Source organism: Anguilla anguilla, chromosome 8 (genome assembly GCF_013347855.1).
Source record: "Anguilla anguilla isolate fAngAng1 chromosome 8, fAngAng1.pri, whole genome shotgun sequence".
Taxonomy (NCBI): domain Eukaryota; kingdom Metazoa; phylum Chordata; class Actinopteri; order Anguilliformes; family Anguillidae; genus Anguilla; species Anguilla anguilla.
The window spans coordinates 30,094,603-30,110,681 of record NC_049208.1 but is presented as its reverse complement, the minus strand read 5'-3'; the positions used below and the strand labels follow the sequence as shown (position 1 = coordinate 30,110,681).

The 16,079-nt window shown below is 40.4% G+C and overlaps 1 protein-coding gene across 1 annotated transcript; it reads left to right on the top strand.

Annotated features, from left to right (window-relative positions):
- The first annotated feature begins 1,633 nt into the window (after positions 1 to 1,633).
- mturn (maturin, neural progenitor differentiation regulator homolog (Xenopus)) lies at positions 1,634 to 14,614 on the top strand. Its single transcript, XM_035431321.1, has 3 exons — positions 1,634 to 2,070; positions 7,224 to 7,346; positions 7,829 to 14,614. Exons 1-3 carry the CDS (start codon positions 1,900 to 1,902, stop codon positions 7,934 to 7,936), a joined length of 402 nt encoding a protein of 133 aa, XP_035287212.1. The 5' UTR covers positions 1,634 to 1,899; the 3' UTR covers positions 7,937 to 14,614.
- Positions 14,615 to 16,079: the final 1,465 nt, after the last annotated feature.

Genomic DNA, 16,079 nt, shown 5'->3' with positions numbered 1-16,079 from the left:
ATCTGTAGGCGGTAAATGAACAGTAGTGGTTTTATTGTTTCACTTTGAGAAGTAAAACGTTGTTCTTCAGTTTTATAATCTGTTTGGGTGAATGTGATTCATAACTGAGAATGCAGCTTCACCTTGGTGTCTTAACCCATATTCAACCCTTATCATTCTGGTAAGGACTGAATCTTCACATACATGTGCACTAAATAAAACTGCTCTGTCAAGAATTTTCATATCTTGCAATATTGACAGACCCGTGTTCCTTTCTATGGAATTGTATGACCCCCCCCTACCCCCCCACCCCCATACTCTCCTTTACGTGATGCACCCCACACTTGAGTCAGTCAGACAACAACATTGTCTTACATCAGGGTCATTTAAGATAAAGAAATCAATGAGTGGGAAAAAATATTATAATAGCAATAATGGCAATACAGCCACGATAAATACTGATGAATGTTGTCAGAGTATATTATTATATGGCATAGTGAAAAGAAATCATAAACATAGAGGTAACAAGATCAATAGCTGGAGTTTACCATCTTCTAGCTGTATTTTCCCTAGTATTAAGGGAGGATATCACAGAGGAGATGTTAAAAAATGATTTTTTAGAAACTTGTTCTTGCTCTGTGGGAGAGATTTAAAATATATTTCACACAGCCAGTGGCAGTAGCTCCTAGAAAGAAAATCCAAATGCCACAGAGGAACTCATCATGTTACACTTTTTGAGTTGCAGAGAATTGAGGCTTATGATTGTTTAATAGAATGTACAGTATGTGCATATTTACAATAATCTCTTCTACTACCTTTTATTGTAACAGATAGAAGGCCTATAGTATGTGGAAGGAAGATGACTCTTATCAAACTGGGTTAATCCTTTGCACTGTTTCAGCTGTCCTTTATTACTGTAAGACAAATGGACGAGAACAGAGCATTTCACTGGATAACAGCCCCATAAGCATACCTTTTACTGTATCTGCTTTGCCACAAAGTTGTGCTTCACTATTCATTCAATGATTATTATTATTATTGTTATTATTATTATTATTATTATTATTACATTGCACAAATTGTAAGACCTAGATATTGGGCTTTAGAAATAAACTGTGAAATAATTGTAAAGTAGCCATATGATATGGTTATCACAGGAAAGACTGATGACCAAGTGAATGCTCGTTTGTGATCATATAAACGGCATGGCAAGTGGCAATGTCTTCTGATCTATTTATACGGAAAATAATTAATAAGTCATTTTTTGCCTACGTTAGGCAACTGTAGCCTACATCTTCATTTTGGGCAGGTTTCTATCGTGTCCTTGAACTATATGTTTGCCTCAGAAACTGTAACATAATATAGTTTAGTTTAACCTACATGAAATGTCGGGTCTGTTGTTTGAAAATACATGCTTGCCGTTTGTACAGCCAATTCGAACACAGCACTCAGCTTTCAAAATATGATCCTCTGTGAATCCACAGGATGAATCTAATAATGCTAATTATTTTTATAAGGCTAATATGTTCTCGTCATGTCGTCCATGAACTGGTGCAACAAAATACAACTGTTGCCCAAAAACATGTTTTTTCCGACAGGACGGTGTTTTCATTCTTTCGTCATCGCGTTAGGAGAGGGACGTTACGTTACATGTCGTAGGGCTGTGCGTGTGATGCCCACATTACCCAGAAAATCAGCACGGCGCATCTCGTCTCTGCAAGTCTAGCGAGCTGGGGAGAATATCGTCGAGAAACCAATGTGCGAAGCTGCTAACTAGTATATTTCACCATGCGGACGGGGTGCTAGAGCTTAGGAACGCTGTCAGCTGTTCTACTGAACATCATTTAGGGTGCGAGGAAGATATTCCCGGCTCACCGGCTCCGCTTCGACCACTCAGGTGCATAAAACAGCTGACAAAGGATGGAATTCAAGCAGCTGGTTGACACAGCCGAGAAATGGTGCTCCGGCAACCCATTTGATCTCATCTTCGCGGAGGAGATAGACGAGAGACGGTTGGATTTCTATGCAGAACCGGGGATCTCGTTCTACGTCCTGTGCCCAGATAACATGAATGGCGGTACAGACAATTTTGTAAGTATGACAAAACTGTATATGCGAGTGTTTGCAAGCGCGTGCGATTGAAAAGGGGTGTTGACGTGTCGGGCATGGGTTCTTGGTCCAAAGGATCCAATAAGATGCGCGAATGGATCCGTTTGCTTTATGGCGAATGTAATGATGTCATACATTGGGTAACCGCAGTTTGGTGCACCCACAGTAGCTTGCAGCTGCCTAACGATGAGGTTCTCGGCCGATTATGATTATGATTGATGTGTTTTGTTTCTTAATAAAAACAGTTCATATATTATCGTGTTTATGTTTACTTTTGTCAAACCGATTTCTCGGTGTAAATGTCTTCTGTGCACACGCTGGTCCTGAAAGCAGAGGGCGTTGGGTGTGGGAGCTGTATGCTGCCGTATCCATTTTCAGACTCGTTGGTCTCCTGAGAGATAATACATTATGTCAGCAGGACAGCCTGAAAGCCAGCGCAATTCCTACAGTGTTCAGCATTCCTTCTAGGTTCTGTCTCGCCGACATCTGCGCAGCGGTTTATAAAATACTTGTTATTTAACTATTCTGAGTACTTTTAACGTTTGCTCCTTGTGCGCACTGTGATACCATTCAGGTGTATAGTTCAACTGAGAGTCTGAACTTTCATGCTGTTTGTAAGAATGACATCATTCACTTAGCTGCTATAACCCTCGGTGAGCTTAGCCCCACGTCTGACTTCATCCTTGGTTTACAAATAAAATACACACATTTTAAAGTATATTATGAATGTGTGTATGCACAGAACCATTGTATCCATCATAGTTTGATGAACATATTGGCTTTGTTGTTGTGACAGCATAATCACCTTCCTCTAGGGTCAGTCTATTACATTTTATTCAATATGGCAGCAGTCCCTGAGCTCTTTTCAAAATGCAACACAGGACAGGAATCATGGACAATGAAGTATGGATTCTCATTGGGGTGGCTCTTTGTAGTGTTAACAATTTCACTACCATTAATATCGATGAAATAAGTGCATTAAATATTTTTGTACCTGCACAGGCTGTTGTTTTGGGTGTAGTTTCCACCTAGATCCATTCGTAGCATTTTTACTTATCCTATTCACGAAGAAGCTAGCACACACAGGGGTGAACACACTGCCTTCGCCCCACCCAACAATGGCATAATTACTATGTGTTACCACAGAGCAAACCGAAACGTACAGGATGGGAGAGTGATGGGATGATGCAGCAGTAAAGCAAAACAACACCAGAACTCAATACAGGACAAGCACTCTAAAGCATATGTCTGCCAGGCTATGAGCCTCTACTAATGAAGTAATTTTAACAGGGAGGAGTGAAAGATGGAGAGTTTTGGAATGCAGTGTTCGGCATCCCTGCGTTTGGTGGGGAGGAGGATGCATTCAGGGATCCGTGTTACTGATTTTAGCCAAATACAATGGGTGAGGCTTTTGTGAATTTGCCCCATCAATACATCTGGGCTGACTGCTCAGGATCGGGGCCATTGTGATGTCACCACATTGGCATTGTGATGTCACTGTAGTTTTTCCTTCCATTTGTATGAGCTGCAGTGGAGTTGCAGAGCACCTGACAAGGCTTCATTCTGGAGCACTCAAAGGTGTGCTGTGGAGTGGGGTGAGACTGTAGTGCAGCATCACTGTGTGTGCAGTGCCTAACTGCTGAACCCCAGGACATCTGACGTATACCACATAAATACACACACACCACCTCAAATGAGCATCACGGACATCATATTGCGCTGTCATAATAATTTGTCTTGAAGTGCCATGTGGTTGTGGAGTAGAGTGTGGTGCCGAGACCTTGCTGAATGACACTGTGACAATCGTGGGGCCACCCCAGGATCACTTCCTAACTGGACCGCAGCGAGGATGACCTGCAGCGATGCTCTGAGCGAATGCTCAGTCTGACACTCACACACCCAACCTACATTGCCCTGCACTGCTCATCCCAAGGGCAGAAACCATCACCCAAAAATAACTCCCTGCAGCAGCCAGGTCTCAGAAGTGTGTGCATGGGGGGTGGGGTCCAGTTACTGAAGCCAGATCAATACTAATATAAGGACAGCATGTCCAGCCCACTAAGACCAGGAGTGGCCCCCACCCTCTGCTCGACAGGGGAATACAAATAACAGGCTGCAGTGACAGTAGATAACATTGCAGTGGTGGGGTGGGGTGGGTGTGTTGGCAGCTGGAGATGTGAAATCTGTTGCAAATGTCTCATTTGGTCTTTTTGCATATTTATTTTAGGCTAGAATGTCTCAGCTGATTCAGGGGGCCTGTGTACAACTAGGGGAAAGTATTTCTGTCTTCCTAGTCCTGCTGTTGCACAATAAGTTCTCTAAGATACCTTGCTTATCTGTGGTTGGACCTGCTGTTTTTGCTCATTCTAAAGAATGTTGGACATCACCATCACACTATAGCAAAGGAACTGCAGGGCAGCCAATAATGTAAAGCAGGCCTCACCTTCCCTTTTTGTAAAAAGAACAGAGGCCAAAAAATTATATCTGTACTGGCAATAGCAGCAAGACTATAGTGTCCACTTTCGTTGTACACCCCCCCCCCCCCCCCCCCCAAAGCTGTTCTGTACTGTCATCTCAATGTGCTCAGCTAGTACAGTGTAGCTAATCCATAACAAACTGTTCCCCATATCTCCTCTAAAGATTGTCATTGTCCAGTGCCTCTGAATCACTTATTATCTTTCACTGTCATTGCTGGAGAGTTGTGGCCCACAGTTCCGGGCAACGTGAAGGCAATATGAGCCAGCTTCACAGAAGACAAAGAATCTTTTGCACCCATGCAACATAATTTCAGCGTATCCATTCCGATGAGTCAGACAAGGATACTCAAATATGAACATGGCATTTGTTAGCACACTGTTCAGGAAGGCCGAATCATAGTTCTGTTTCTCTGTTTCTTCTTCTTCTTTTTTTTTGAACAGTGTAATTTATGTATGTAGCTAGAAGCATGATTAGTCAGCTCTGTACAGTCCACTACCTCTGTCAGTGTCTGTGGAGTCAGCAGTGTCTCCTGGTCAGCTTTTATGAGGCTATTAACTCAGCCAGTGCTCTTTGTGGTGCCACTAGAGGCCATGTCAGAATTTGCATATGCAGCTGTTGTATAAATGATGAAAAATGTAAGGCCACAGGGATGAATTTTCTATCTGTTAAGCTAGTTGCTTGTATGTGGAGAGTAGGCAAGGTGAAGTCACACACTGCACTGTAGTGTGAACCTTAATGCACCTGCATATGAAATTGCTTTGGGCCTGAGGGATCACTGTCAGTGAGAGAGGCTGACTCAGGAGGATTGATGAGCTGGAAAATGTGCTGAGCTACCTTATGCTGTCAGTCACTGACTTGTGTGAGCCAAACAAGCGGTTTTCCTTTCCTTAGAATGACACTGCAATTGGTCCCACCACAGATGGATACATTTTAGCTCCACCCATTCTGAGGCTCCTGGAGCCTTGCTGTCCCATCATGAGCAGTGGGTACAGTCAGCTGTTCATCCAGCCTCCTGTTGCATCCTCCAATCAAAACGTGCCCCGCCACTACTGACACAAGGTGGCGCCATTGTACTTAATGTCATCCAGCTTCAGGAAATGTTGACACTTAGGGCCTCATTTACTAAGGCCATTACACACAAAACCAATAACATTTCCAACGATAGCTCATGGTATTTGTTTTGCACCAGTCATTGCTTATGTTATTAGTTTCGCTTGTGCTAAAACAATTTGCACGTGCTAAAGGTCTTAGTAAATCAGGCCCTTAAAGTCATAAGATACTACTCAACAAACATGTCAGGATTTTATTACATTTCTGTAATACTTCATGTTGCAAGAGCTTTGTATACGCGAGAAACTGAAATAGTAGAAGCTGCTATTGAAAGACATCCAGAGCGGAGTAGCACACATATTTCCAGAGTATGCTTCATCTGAGAGTCTGTGGAGCTATTTGTTTGATCTGTGAGCCACTCTTATCACCCTTTGAAAGGGCAGTGAAGATTAACAGTGAAGATGAAAAACGTGTTTCTTCTTCTGAGCTTTAATATGATGAATAACACTGATGAATATATACATTCATCCAGTATACAGTACTGGCACAAGATTGGTTTAGTTCTCTTAAAACTTTTATCTGTGCACTTTCTTCTGTTATTGTTTCTCTGAGCCATTTTTATCTGTAAAAATGTGTTCGGAACAGTGGTCTTCTTGACCACAAGTGGTAACGGTATGTATTATGTGACCATCAGTAATCTGAAATAATTTGAAATACATGTTCAAGCTAAATGTTAAATTTCCAACAGTTAGATAAATTATACTAATATGAACAAATACATATAGGAAGGTGCAATGATTATTACTTGTTTAACACAAATGCTAATTATTTCTTCATTTTTTGTTTTATGTTGATATTACATTTATTATTTAATGGATTTATTATGCCAAAACGAGAAATTGTTGAAAAATATTTCATTAATCATCAAACTTTGTTTATAAATGTTTAAATAATTTGTGCCAGTGCTGTATATGAATGATGACTCAGAGTTGACTTCTGTGTAAGTTTCTGTAGACCCTCTAATAATACTTCATTAGTATCTGCAAAGGTCTTTCTGCACCTCCATCTCCATTCACACTACTGAAATGAAACCAGCCTCACTCTCAATTTGACACTAATAATACTTCATTTGTATCTGCAAAGGGCTATTTTAAGGCACTTCAATGATAGCAGCCTAAGCCTGTTGACTTAGGCTGCTATCATTGAAGTGCCTTAAAATAGCCCTGTATGATTTATGAGTGCTGTCACTTCTCAAGCAGATGGGAATGAGTGAGAAGGTGGCCAACAGAACAACAAAAACAACACCAAAATGCAGGTCAATGTCATTTTATGTGAGCTCACTGGTGATCTACTGACTTTGGTCTAATTTTGCACTGTCTGTGTGACAACAGTCTATGTACACAAAAATAACCTTTCAGGTTTTTAAATGATCAATCTGTGTGTGAGTAAAATAACACAATTTAATAGCAGTTTATCTGTGATATAATGAAACTACTGCTTTAAGAGCAGAGTGTGGGGGGGAGAGGTGAACGGGTCCATCTCGTGATTGGGCGGAAGCGAGTGTCAGTCAGCTCTGATGCATGTTGTGTGGTGTTTGTTCCTCTCAGCACGTGTGGAGCGAGAGTGAGGACTGCCTGCCATTCCTGCAGCTGGCCCAAGACTACATCTCCTCCTGTGGGAAGAAAACTCTGTTGGAGATTCTGGACAAGGTCTTCAGATCCTTCAGGCCTGTGAGTACAATAACATCACCCCTCGCCCAAACGCCCCCCCCACCACCACCACCACCACCACGCCCATGGTGTTCAGAGCAACACAAAGAATCTGCACAAAACCACCGGTTTTTCTCTCACTTGACTACAGTGTGTTCACACCTGTTTTCCCTTCTCTCTGACTACACCACCAAGACTTTACAATTGTGTATTTATGATTACGGTATATGTGCAAAATATGCATGGGTTGAGCTATACTAGGCTAACAGGCTTGAACAAAGACTGATACATCTGACACAGCTGTGATCATAACTTGGACTTTAAGTTGAGTTGGACTAATTAATCTGTCAACACTATTGTCAAAAGCTGAGGACTAACTGAACAAGATCCACAGGCTGGATAAGCTGGCCTGAGTATTATGAGAGATTTGACCTCTGTAGCGGTGGTGATGAAGGTGTGACGTGACTCTGTAGCCAGTCTTAACTGGCCTGCCTCTGCCTCAGCTCCTCGGTCTTCCTGACATTGATGACGACACCTTCGAGGAGTACCACGCGGACGTGGAGGAGGAGCCTGAGGCCGACCACCAGCAGATGGGCGTCAGCCAACAGTAACGCCTTCCAGCAGGGGTCGAGGGAGGCAGAGAGAACCTCCACTGCCCTACTCCTATACTCCTGTACACACACATAAACACACACACAGACACACACATAAACACACACGCACACACACACACACAGGACAGCCAGCTGAACTGCACCACGTTACCCTACCCTTTAACTGCTCGACAGCTAAGCTTTCCAAAGTAGTACACTCTCAATAGGCTTCTTAATACCACTGCCCATCTTCCCGACAAACAGAGAAAAAAACAGGGTGGTTGCTGGGATATTGTCAGATGAACAGTTCATGTAATTAAGTCCCACCTCCACACATGTACAGTATCAACACACATCTCCCGCTATAGACCAGTTTCTTATTTTAGCTGAAATAGTTTTTTCAAAAGGTTGAATGCGGTGATGTGACTGCAGCAGCTGATCAGCACTCACCGTGAAATTGCGTCATTGGTTGGTTTGCTGTTTGTTTTGTGTTCAGGAGCGGGCAATGAAACAACACCAATAGGAAAGAACAGTAGCAATGATAGGACTGATCAACGTGCGTCACAGGCAGCAAAGTCCCAACATGTCATAATGAAATGTTATCACAACTGAACCTGTGTACTGGGGATGTGTTGGAGATGTTTCTGTCCATTAAAAAGGGTTTTTTGTGTGTTAGGGATGAAATGAATGCATATGTGTATGTGCTTGTGGGTTTAAGACACATGCATGGCAATAAATCCCTTTGATCGTTGAAGTGAATCAAAACAACATGCTTAATTTAATCTCACGGGGGAAGTCATTTCATCAGATTGCAGTGTTGCACATGATAATTGAAGTGTACTATTTATTTTAAACGAACGGCTCTTTTGAAGAAATTTCTTCAGTCTTGAAGATTCAGAGAACACTTAAAAGTTAATTGCTCGCAATTATCATTAATTACAGGGACAGCATATAATGGTGTGTGATGGTAGCACCTCTGCCTCCAAGCTAGCCTAGCTTCACAGCCCCCGCAACACCTTCTGTGATGTTTCAGAAATAACAATAGTAGCGATTTCTGCATCTTTCATCAATAAAGGATATCAGAGCGTTCATTGGAGAGGGGATAATTTGTCTCATTCACCGTCATGATGAGGAACCTTCTTGGGTGAGGTTTGGCAGCCATTTTGTGCTAGAAGTCTCAGCACCTCACTTGCTGCGAAGAAGCCAGTATTTAATTAGACACTTGGAATACTGTAGTGTGGTGTGAATGGGTCAAACGTGGGAAGAACGTGTGTTAAATATATCGTGTCAACCCCAGGTTTTGTGTGTGAAAGGGGTTTTAGATTAGGAGAGTTGGAGAAGAGAGGCCAAAATGAGAAAGGCAGAAAAAAAGTTTTTCAGGTGGTTATCAATTGGTTAAGAAGCTGTACTTTTACCTCAAATGTTGCTGGTCTGCTGTTGTACCATTGGGAAAGGAAATATGACTTTCATAGCTTCAGTATATATTCAGCAGTGAGTTGCCCTGATTAGAGGCAACTGCTGAGCAAAGAGATTGGATCACAATGTTGAGCAACTCTTCTATTCACAAAAGGGAACTTTTTCAGCCTCCCTATGTGGGGACCGCAATTGATGAAGTTTATGAAATTTAGGAAGAGGAGCACCCTACATTTTATTTTTTATTTTTTATTTAATTTATTAAATTAATTTATTCTCAAATTTGGAATTAGCAGTTGTACAATGCACTCCTGTACAAGGATAACTGCAACTCAGCTGTCTGCAACTGCAACTCTGCATTCCTATGACACTTTCCACACTGCAATCCAGAGTGTATGACAGGAGAGAGCTAGCACTGATGACAACTGGAAACCCTTTATGCACCTCTACACTAGCTGTGCAGCAGTGATCTGGGGAACACTTAAACCGAGTGTGTGCTGGTGGGATGAAGCTAACTGTGTCCTGCTGTTTTGGACTCCATGCTCATGATGTAGCCCAGACTGTCTCAGCCTAACTTTGTGTATTACTCTAGTTGATCTCCTCACACTGACGTGCTAAGAAAAGGCTTAGAATGCAAGGACCTTTGCTGTAATCTCTTACTGAATAAGAGACACTTCCGTGAGAGTAGAGCTGCTGTAGATGGTACTCTACTCCTCAGTCAGGATCATTATTCCCTTTGGGGAAGCACTGGAGTGGTAGAACAAAGGGAGACGGATGCTCTTGATACAGTAAAAAGTAGTGTGTGATTGTGATTTTTTGAACTAGAGAGGGCTGTGTGATCAAACTGAGTGAATGTATGTGATTTCTGAAGTTGTCAAGGAAATCCCCAGATGCGCTATGTCAACTGGTATGGGAACTGGCATTAGTGCAGGAAATTTGTCACATTAGCATTTTTATGCATTTCAGGGTAGATGTATAACACACCTTGACAGTCTTTAATGGTCTTCCCATGGAGTCTGTGCAAAACAAAAAGATGCAACAGTGGGCTGAAGTAATGAAGTTTAAAACTGGTTTTCAGTGGCATTGGTACACATTTGTCCCAATTGGCTCAGGGCTGAAAAGTGTTCAGAATTCTTTGTGTGGAGTAACTGAACAGAACGAATGTCATTGTTGTCTTGTTCAGTTCTAGGAATTCATGAATTTGGGTGATGTGTAATTGCATTTTACAGTGGTGCGTTGTTGTGTGAATGTGAACAGATTTCCCATGGCTTTTGACAAGGAAATTCGGACTGTAGGTTTTGTTCAACAAGAGTCGTGTAACAAATTCAAAAGGTTAAAAACAGGGTGGTGTATGGAGAATATTACAGTGAGTGCTATATCCATACTGCAGATGAAATAAATAAACCTGATGGCAACGATTGCAGGTGACTTCTGATAATAGCCCTGACATTGTTCCACTATGCTCCTTATTAAATTACCACAATGTATTGGCAAACACCTTTATCAAAGGTGACTTACATTGCTCATTTTACACATTATTCATGTGATTCATACAGGCAATTCAGTAGCTTGCTGAAATAAAAATGGCTCCACCCTCAGCTGGGATTTGCTACCCAAGCAGCCGGTAATGCCCTGAGACCATCTGGCTCATCTTCACTGCTAGCCAGGGCAAGGCCTGCCTTTAACATTGTTGGTACAAGCCTGTTTTCACAAATTACTGTGAAAACAGGCTCCTTCATCTTAGCATTTTAGCATCCTGTCTGTACTGTAATTGGTGTATTACAGCCCAGCTATAGGACAATACACAGTTTAATATGCTTTAATATGAAATGTGGGAGGCATGAGTTGTTTGATACAAGATTTTGTTGTCTTGTAGGAGTTTATGTACCCATTGTTCTCCTGGTCCCTTTATCTTGGTTACAGCTAGCTTGCCATAGTCTTTGTCGTAAAATCAATGACCATCAACCTGTAACCATTGTAAATCACATACCATAAAAAAATACCATACCAAAAATCGGCAACCATAAGCCAGTGACCGTCAAAAAGCAACCATTCAACTGAATACCCTTCTTGTTCGATGCTCTTCTGACAATAACCAACACCGCACAACTTCGTCTTCATACCAGACATACCCAAAACATTTCTGTAACATTGTAGCAGCATTATGCAGCACCACTGTGAGAGCTTTACATGTTAACTGGAGTCCAGCCTTAATCAGACCAACATAAATAATTATTTGCTGAAAGGCATCAGTCATATCTTCCTGACCCACTCTACACACGGGAGTATATCTCAAAGCAGGGCAACACTGTGGACCCAGATGCAACACATGGCCCAATAAAGTATTGTAGACCATGACATAAATATTGACCCTGTGTCAGTCTACGCATTTTAGTTGTGCAGTCTTGATATAATGGTATAACATTGTGGTAATGACACAGCAATCTTGTGAGAAAACTCTGCGATAGACAGCACCTCACTGACAACCTCTGTGGATGTTGTTCGATCCTCCTGAACTACCATGTTCTTAAAGTATCTGTTTAGCATTGGATTCCCTTTGATGCAGATTGGCTTCCTGTTAATGCCGGTGTACTGTAAACGTTAAAAAAAGGTTCATATCAATTGAAGTCTATTGTGAGATTTGTCAAAGCTGCTGTCTTTTGTTTCTACTTCTTTATGTCTCAGTTTCATTCCAGTGAAAAGCTGCTATCTTTCATTTTTAATTTATTGCATTTTCGTTTCAGTGTAATCTCATGCCCTTGCGGTAGTTCTTTTTCATGAGTTTTTAATGAGCTTGTGTTATATTTTGTATTTTTCTTTTGCTTCTGAAATGTATGTTTTTATTGTTTTTTTTTTCCCCTGTGTGTTTTATGTTTTATATTCCAATGTGTGTAAAATTCTGATTTAAAATATATGTTGAAATGATGTTAAATCTTTCTGCTTTTTGTTTGGAGAATCAGCTGTTTGCTACTTGACAGACAAAACTGCAGTTGGTGTGACAAGAAAATGTCAACCTAACCACTAATGTGTCATTGCCAACCTTGCAGACTGGTTTTGTTTATGTTTTGTTTTAGGGGAATCACAGCACTCTTAAAATGGCCACTGCCCTCATTCAGGTCTCCATGCCAACCTGCTGACACAGATAGTCACACACAGACACACTCTTGGTTGTCCATCGAATCCAAAGATGACGTCCACTTCTGTCTTTTACACAGACACACACAGACAGACAGACACACACACACACACACACACACACAGAGTAAATAACACCATTGTTTGGGATTTGCCCAGAATCAGCATCCCACAAATTCTGAAAGAATATCATGGGATCAGCCGTGGGGAGAACTGATTGTGACACACACAGGTGCCGTGGGAAATATCCTCAAATTATTCTTAATATAAATCAACAGCACATGCTGCATGTCATTGTGCATTTAGCATGACCAAATATGCTACAGATACTTAAAGCATAGGTTTTTAATGATTTCATTTAGTTTTTATTTTATTATGTAATTGTTGTACCAAAATAAGATGGCTTGATGTTGAAGACTGGTTCATTCAAGTCCTTATTTTAGGCACCAGAGGGCAGTATTGGTATTTTCACTCTGAAAATAATCCAGGGTGATTTTATATTAATTTTAGAATTGGCTTTATTCAGGATCATTTGGGTGATCTTTTTTAAAAATAAAAATGGTGAAATACTCAGAATTGGATGGAGTTAAAGGGTAAAGGCTACTTCCAATACACAAGTAATAAGAAATATTTGTATTGATACTTCGGTGCAAGGTGCATGAAGAATGTTGCTTCTCTGCAAGAATACGGTGTGCCGCAAAACACCTGTGTGCCCCGTTTGTTATCTGAGCTGCATAGGAAGTGACAGCTGCCGCCCTCCCCCATACACAGTCAAAATTGTGGTTTACTGAAAAAAGCAACCAAACGTCTTGCTTTTCATTCACAGGTTGGTGTTCTTAACCACTTCCTGTTTTTATGATCTCCACCTTAACCTCCACCATCCCTCCACCTCAACAGATATTATAATCTACCGAGGCCCAGAGAGAAGTTTTTCTGCCTGAAAGCTGCTCGTTGTGCCAAAGTCAATGAAGGAAGTTTTCTGCTATTGGTGGAGTTCTGTGTCTGTCAATTGAGGGATTTCCTCACGCTGTGCAGAAGAACACACCTCTGATGGCATGTGAAAATTATCAAAAAGGACAGTACCTGATGTGGCATCCGCCATTAAAGGGCTCCAATTGCCCATCACAATTTATTTACATGTTTATTTGATGGGGACAAACTCAGCTTTGTGTTGATATGATATGAAATATATTTATTGGATGCATTGTATCATTTAGTTTAATTCATGTTCAGTTTCTGTTTCCAGGCTCCATTTTTCTTTATAAAATTGAAAGTAAATTGGGAATTCAGGTTTGGACAGGCCTGTAATATGAAGTATATGCTAAGATATATTAATCATATACTCTTTATTTTGTACTTTATTTTTTGGCATTTATTATGTTTCAGTTAGAGAACACATCCAATTCAGCCTCATCATCCAATGATATTTAACTCATTGCGGTTACTTTTTCAGTGTGGTTGTGAGGAAGCAGGCCATCTTGTTATTTCAATAGACATAATTTTGACTACTAATAAACATAAAGCATACTAATATGTTCTATGCCACATTATTGTTAGTTAAATAACCATAAGTGACACGTTTTTTAAAACATGTTTATAAGAAATATTGGAATAAGAATAACCACAAATAATACTTTAAACACAAAAACTAATGTGAAGAGTAGTCGCATGAAAGTAATTTTAATGGTGACTGTTAATTATAGAAATTATTTCTCCAAATTTTGAATAGCCAATCATATTTGTAGGCCTGCTGTTGCACTCACATCTGCCATGCTAGGTTTCCTCAGAAGGTAATGTGGACAGACTGCAGGCCATCTGTTAACCAGAGAAGTTCCTTTTGTATGATCAGGTAAGAGAAACCCCATTGGTCTAAAAACCCTCCCTCTCTAACTGACACTATAGCCAACTGTGCATGACCCCATGGAGCTGCCACGTTCAGGGTGTGATTCTGGACTGCTGGGCAAGTCATTGAACTGAAGTACCTATGCTGATGAAGGGGTTTTATAGCAATGTCACTACCTACAAAATATTTCCCTGAAACAAAGATCATTCCTGGTGTCTGTCTTTTCAGTAGCAGTAAATTCTTGAATTCATTTAGCAAAACATACAGGGATAATAAACAATGCTACATTGTATTCTGAATATTCACAATGTATTGGGTGTGTGATTGTATAATTGTTCTTTCAAATGGACCTTTGTCATAAAAATTCTAGGCTTCAAAGGCAATGTACATTTTATGTAAATGAAATACACAGTTAAGATTTTAACTCAACCATGAAATTCACAATATAGGAGTGAGTGTCTGTGCACGTGTGTATGTGCGTGTGTGTCATGTACATCATGTGCAGACATTTGCATCTCTGCAGATAGGCAATAATACAACAGGAAACAGTCAGGAAAACATTCGGCCAAAGCAAGAAATTAAACATTATAAGTGAAAAAGTGTCAAAATATGCATGTGTAGTCTTCTGGTCCTTTGGAGCGTATGATATCACTTCATATTTCTATCATTTATGGACAGGAACAGTAATAATATTAGTTTGCAAAAAGGTTATCAGCTTTTCTTGAAGTAAGCATAAATTGCAGTCATGTACATTATTTTGACTTGCATGACAGTTGCTTGCAACAGTAATTATGCTGACGTGCATGAAAGTTGCATGGTTATTATCATTACATTCTGTATGTGTCAAGGTCAAGCCAATATATACACCGATCAGCCACATCATCAAAACCACCTGCATTTTTCTGCTTTTTTCTGATTTAATATTTTATTTTCTCTGTTTGTAATCAAACAATTCACATGTGGTCAAAGTGCAGGCTCAGAGATTTTATTAAAGGGTATTCTTATACATTTTGGTTTCACCACATAGTAATTACAGCACTTTTTATATGTAATCCCCCATTTCAGTGTTTTTAGACAAATTAACATAATGTCAAATAAAAGAGTAATGTTTTGTATTTGGTTGCATATCATTTGCATATCATGACTTCCTGATGTCTGTGACCTATCAACATCATCAGAGTCTGGATATCTTATTGTCAGGTTGTCCTACAAGCGATACAAAAACTCTCTGCATTTGAATGTATCTCTATGGGAATTGGGGAGTGGGACTAGATTCATCTGAAAATTATGCTGATACAGTATGGAACACATTCGTTGGCTAAATGGCTTTAAGTCATAAAGGGTCCAAGGTATCAAATGAGCCTCAAACCACCGTGCTGCTGCCAGATATGCAGTAGATACGACAAGCATTGTTTCTCCTAAATATTTTTTCCATTGAGTTCAACAGGAAGATTAATCAGGAGAAGTAATTCTTGTAGTATCTATTGCATATCTGGCAGCAGCATGATGGTTTGAGGCTCATTTGATACCTTGGACCCTTGACGACTTAAAGCCATTTAGCCAACAAATGTGTTCCATAGTCTACTTCTCTATTTTTGTCGGCGTGCAGCATGTTTACAAGAAATCATGCACAGCACCACGTTTATATAGAGTGATATTATACTATATTAATATAATGCTTATTTTATATTAAACGTATGTATTGAAAACATTCCTTGGTTTTAAATGTGGCAAAAGTCCGTCTATATGATAAGAAACGTAACTGATTAA

Excerpts from the sequence above, each read along its gene's own strand:
- mturn (XM_035431321.1), top strand. The coding sequence starts at position 1,900 with ATGGAATTCAAGCAGCTGGTTGACACAGCCGAGAAATGGTGCTCCGGC. Across the intron at positions 2,071-7,223 it reads ATGGCGGTACAGACAATTTT|CACGTGTGGAGCGAGAGTGA; the intron begins GTAAGTATGACA and ends TGTTCCTCTCAG. Across the intron at positions 7,347-7,828 it reads TCTTCAGATCCTTCAGGCCT|CTCCTCGGTCTTCCTGACAT; the intron begins GTGAGTACAATA and ends CCTCTGCCTCAG.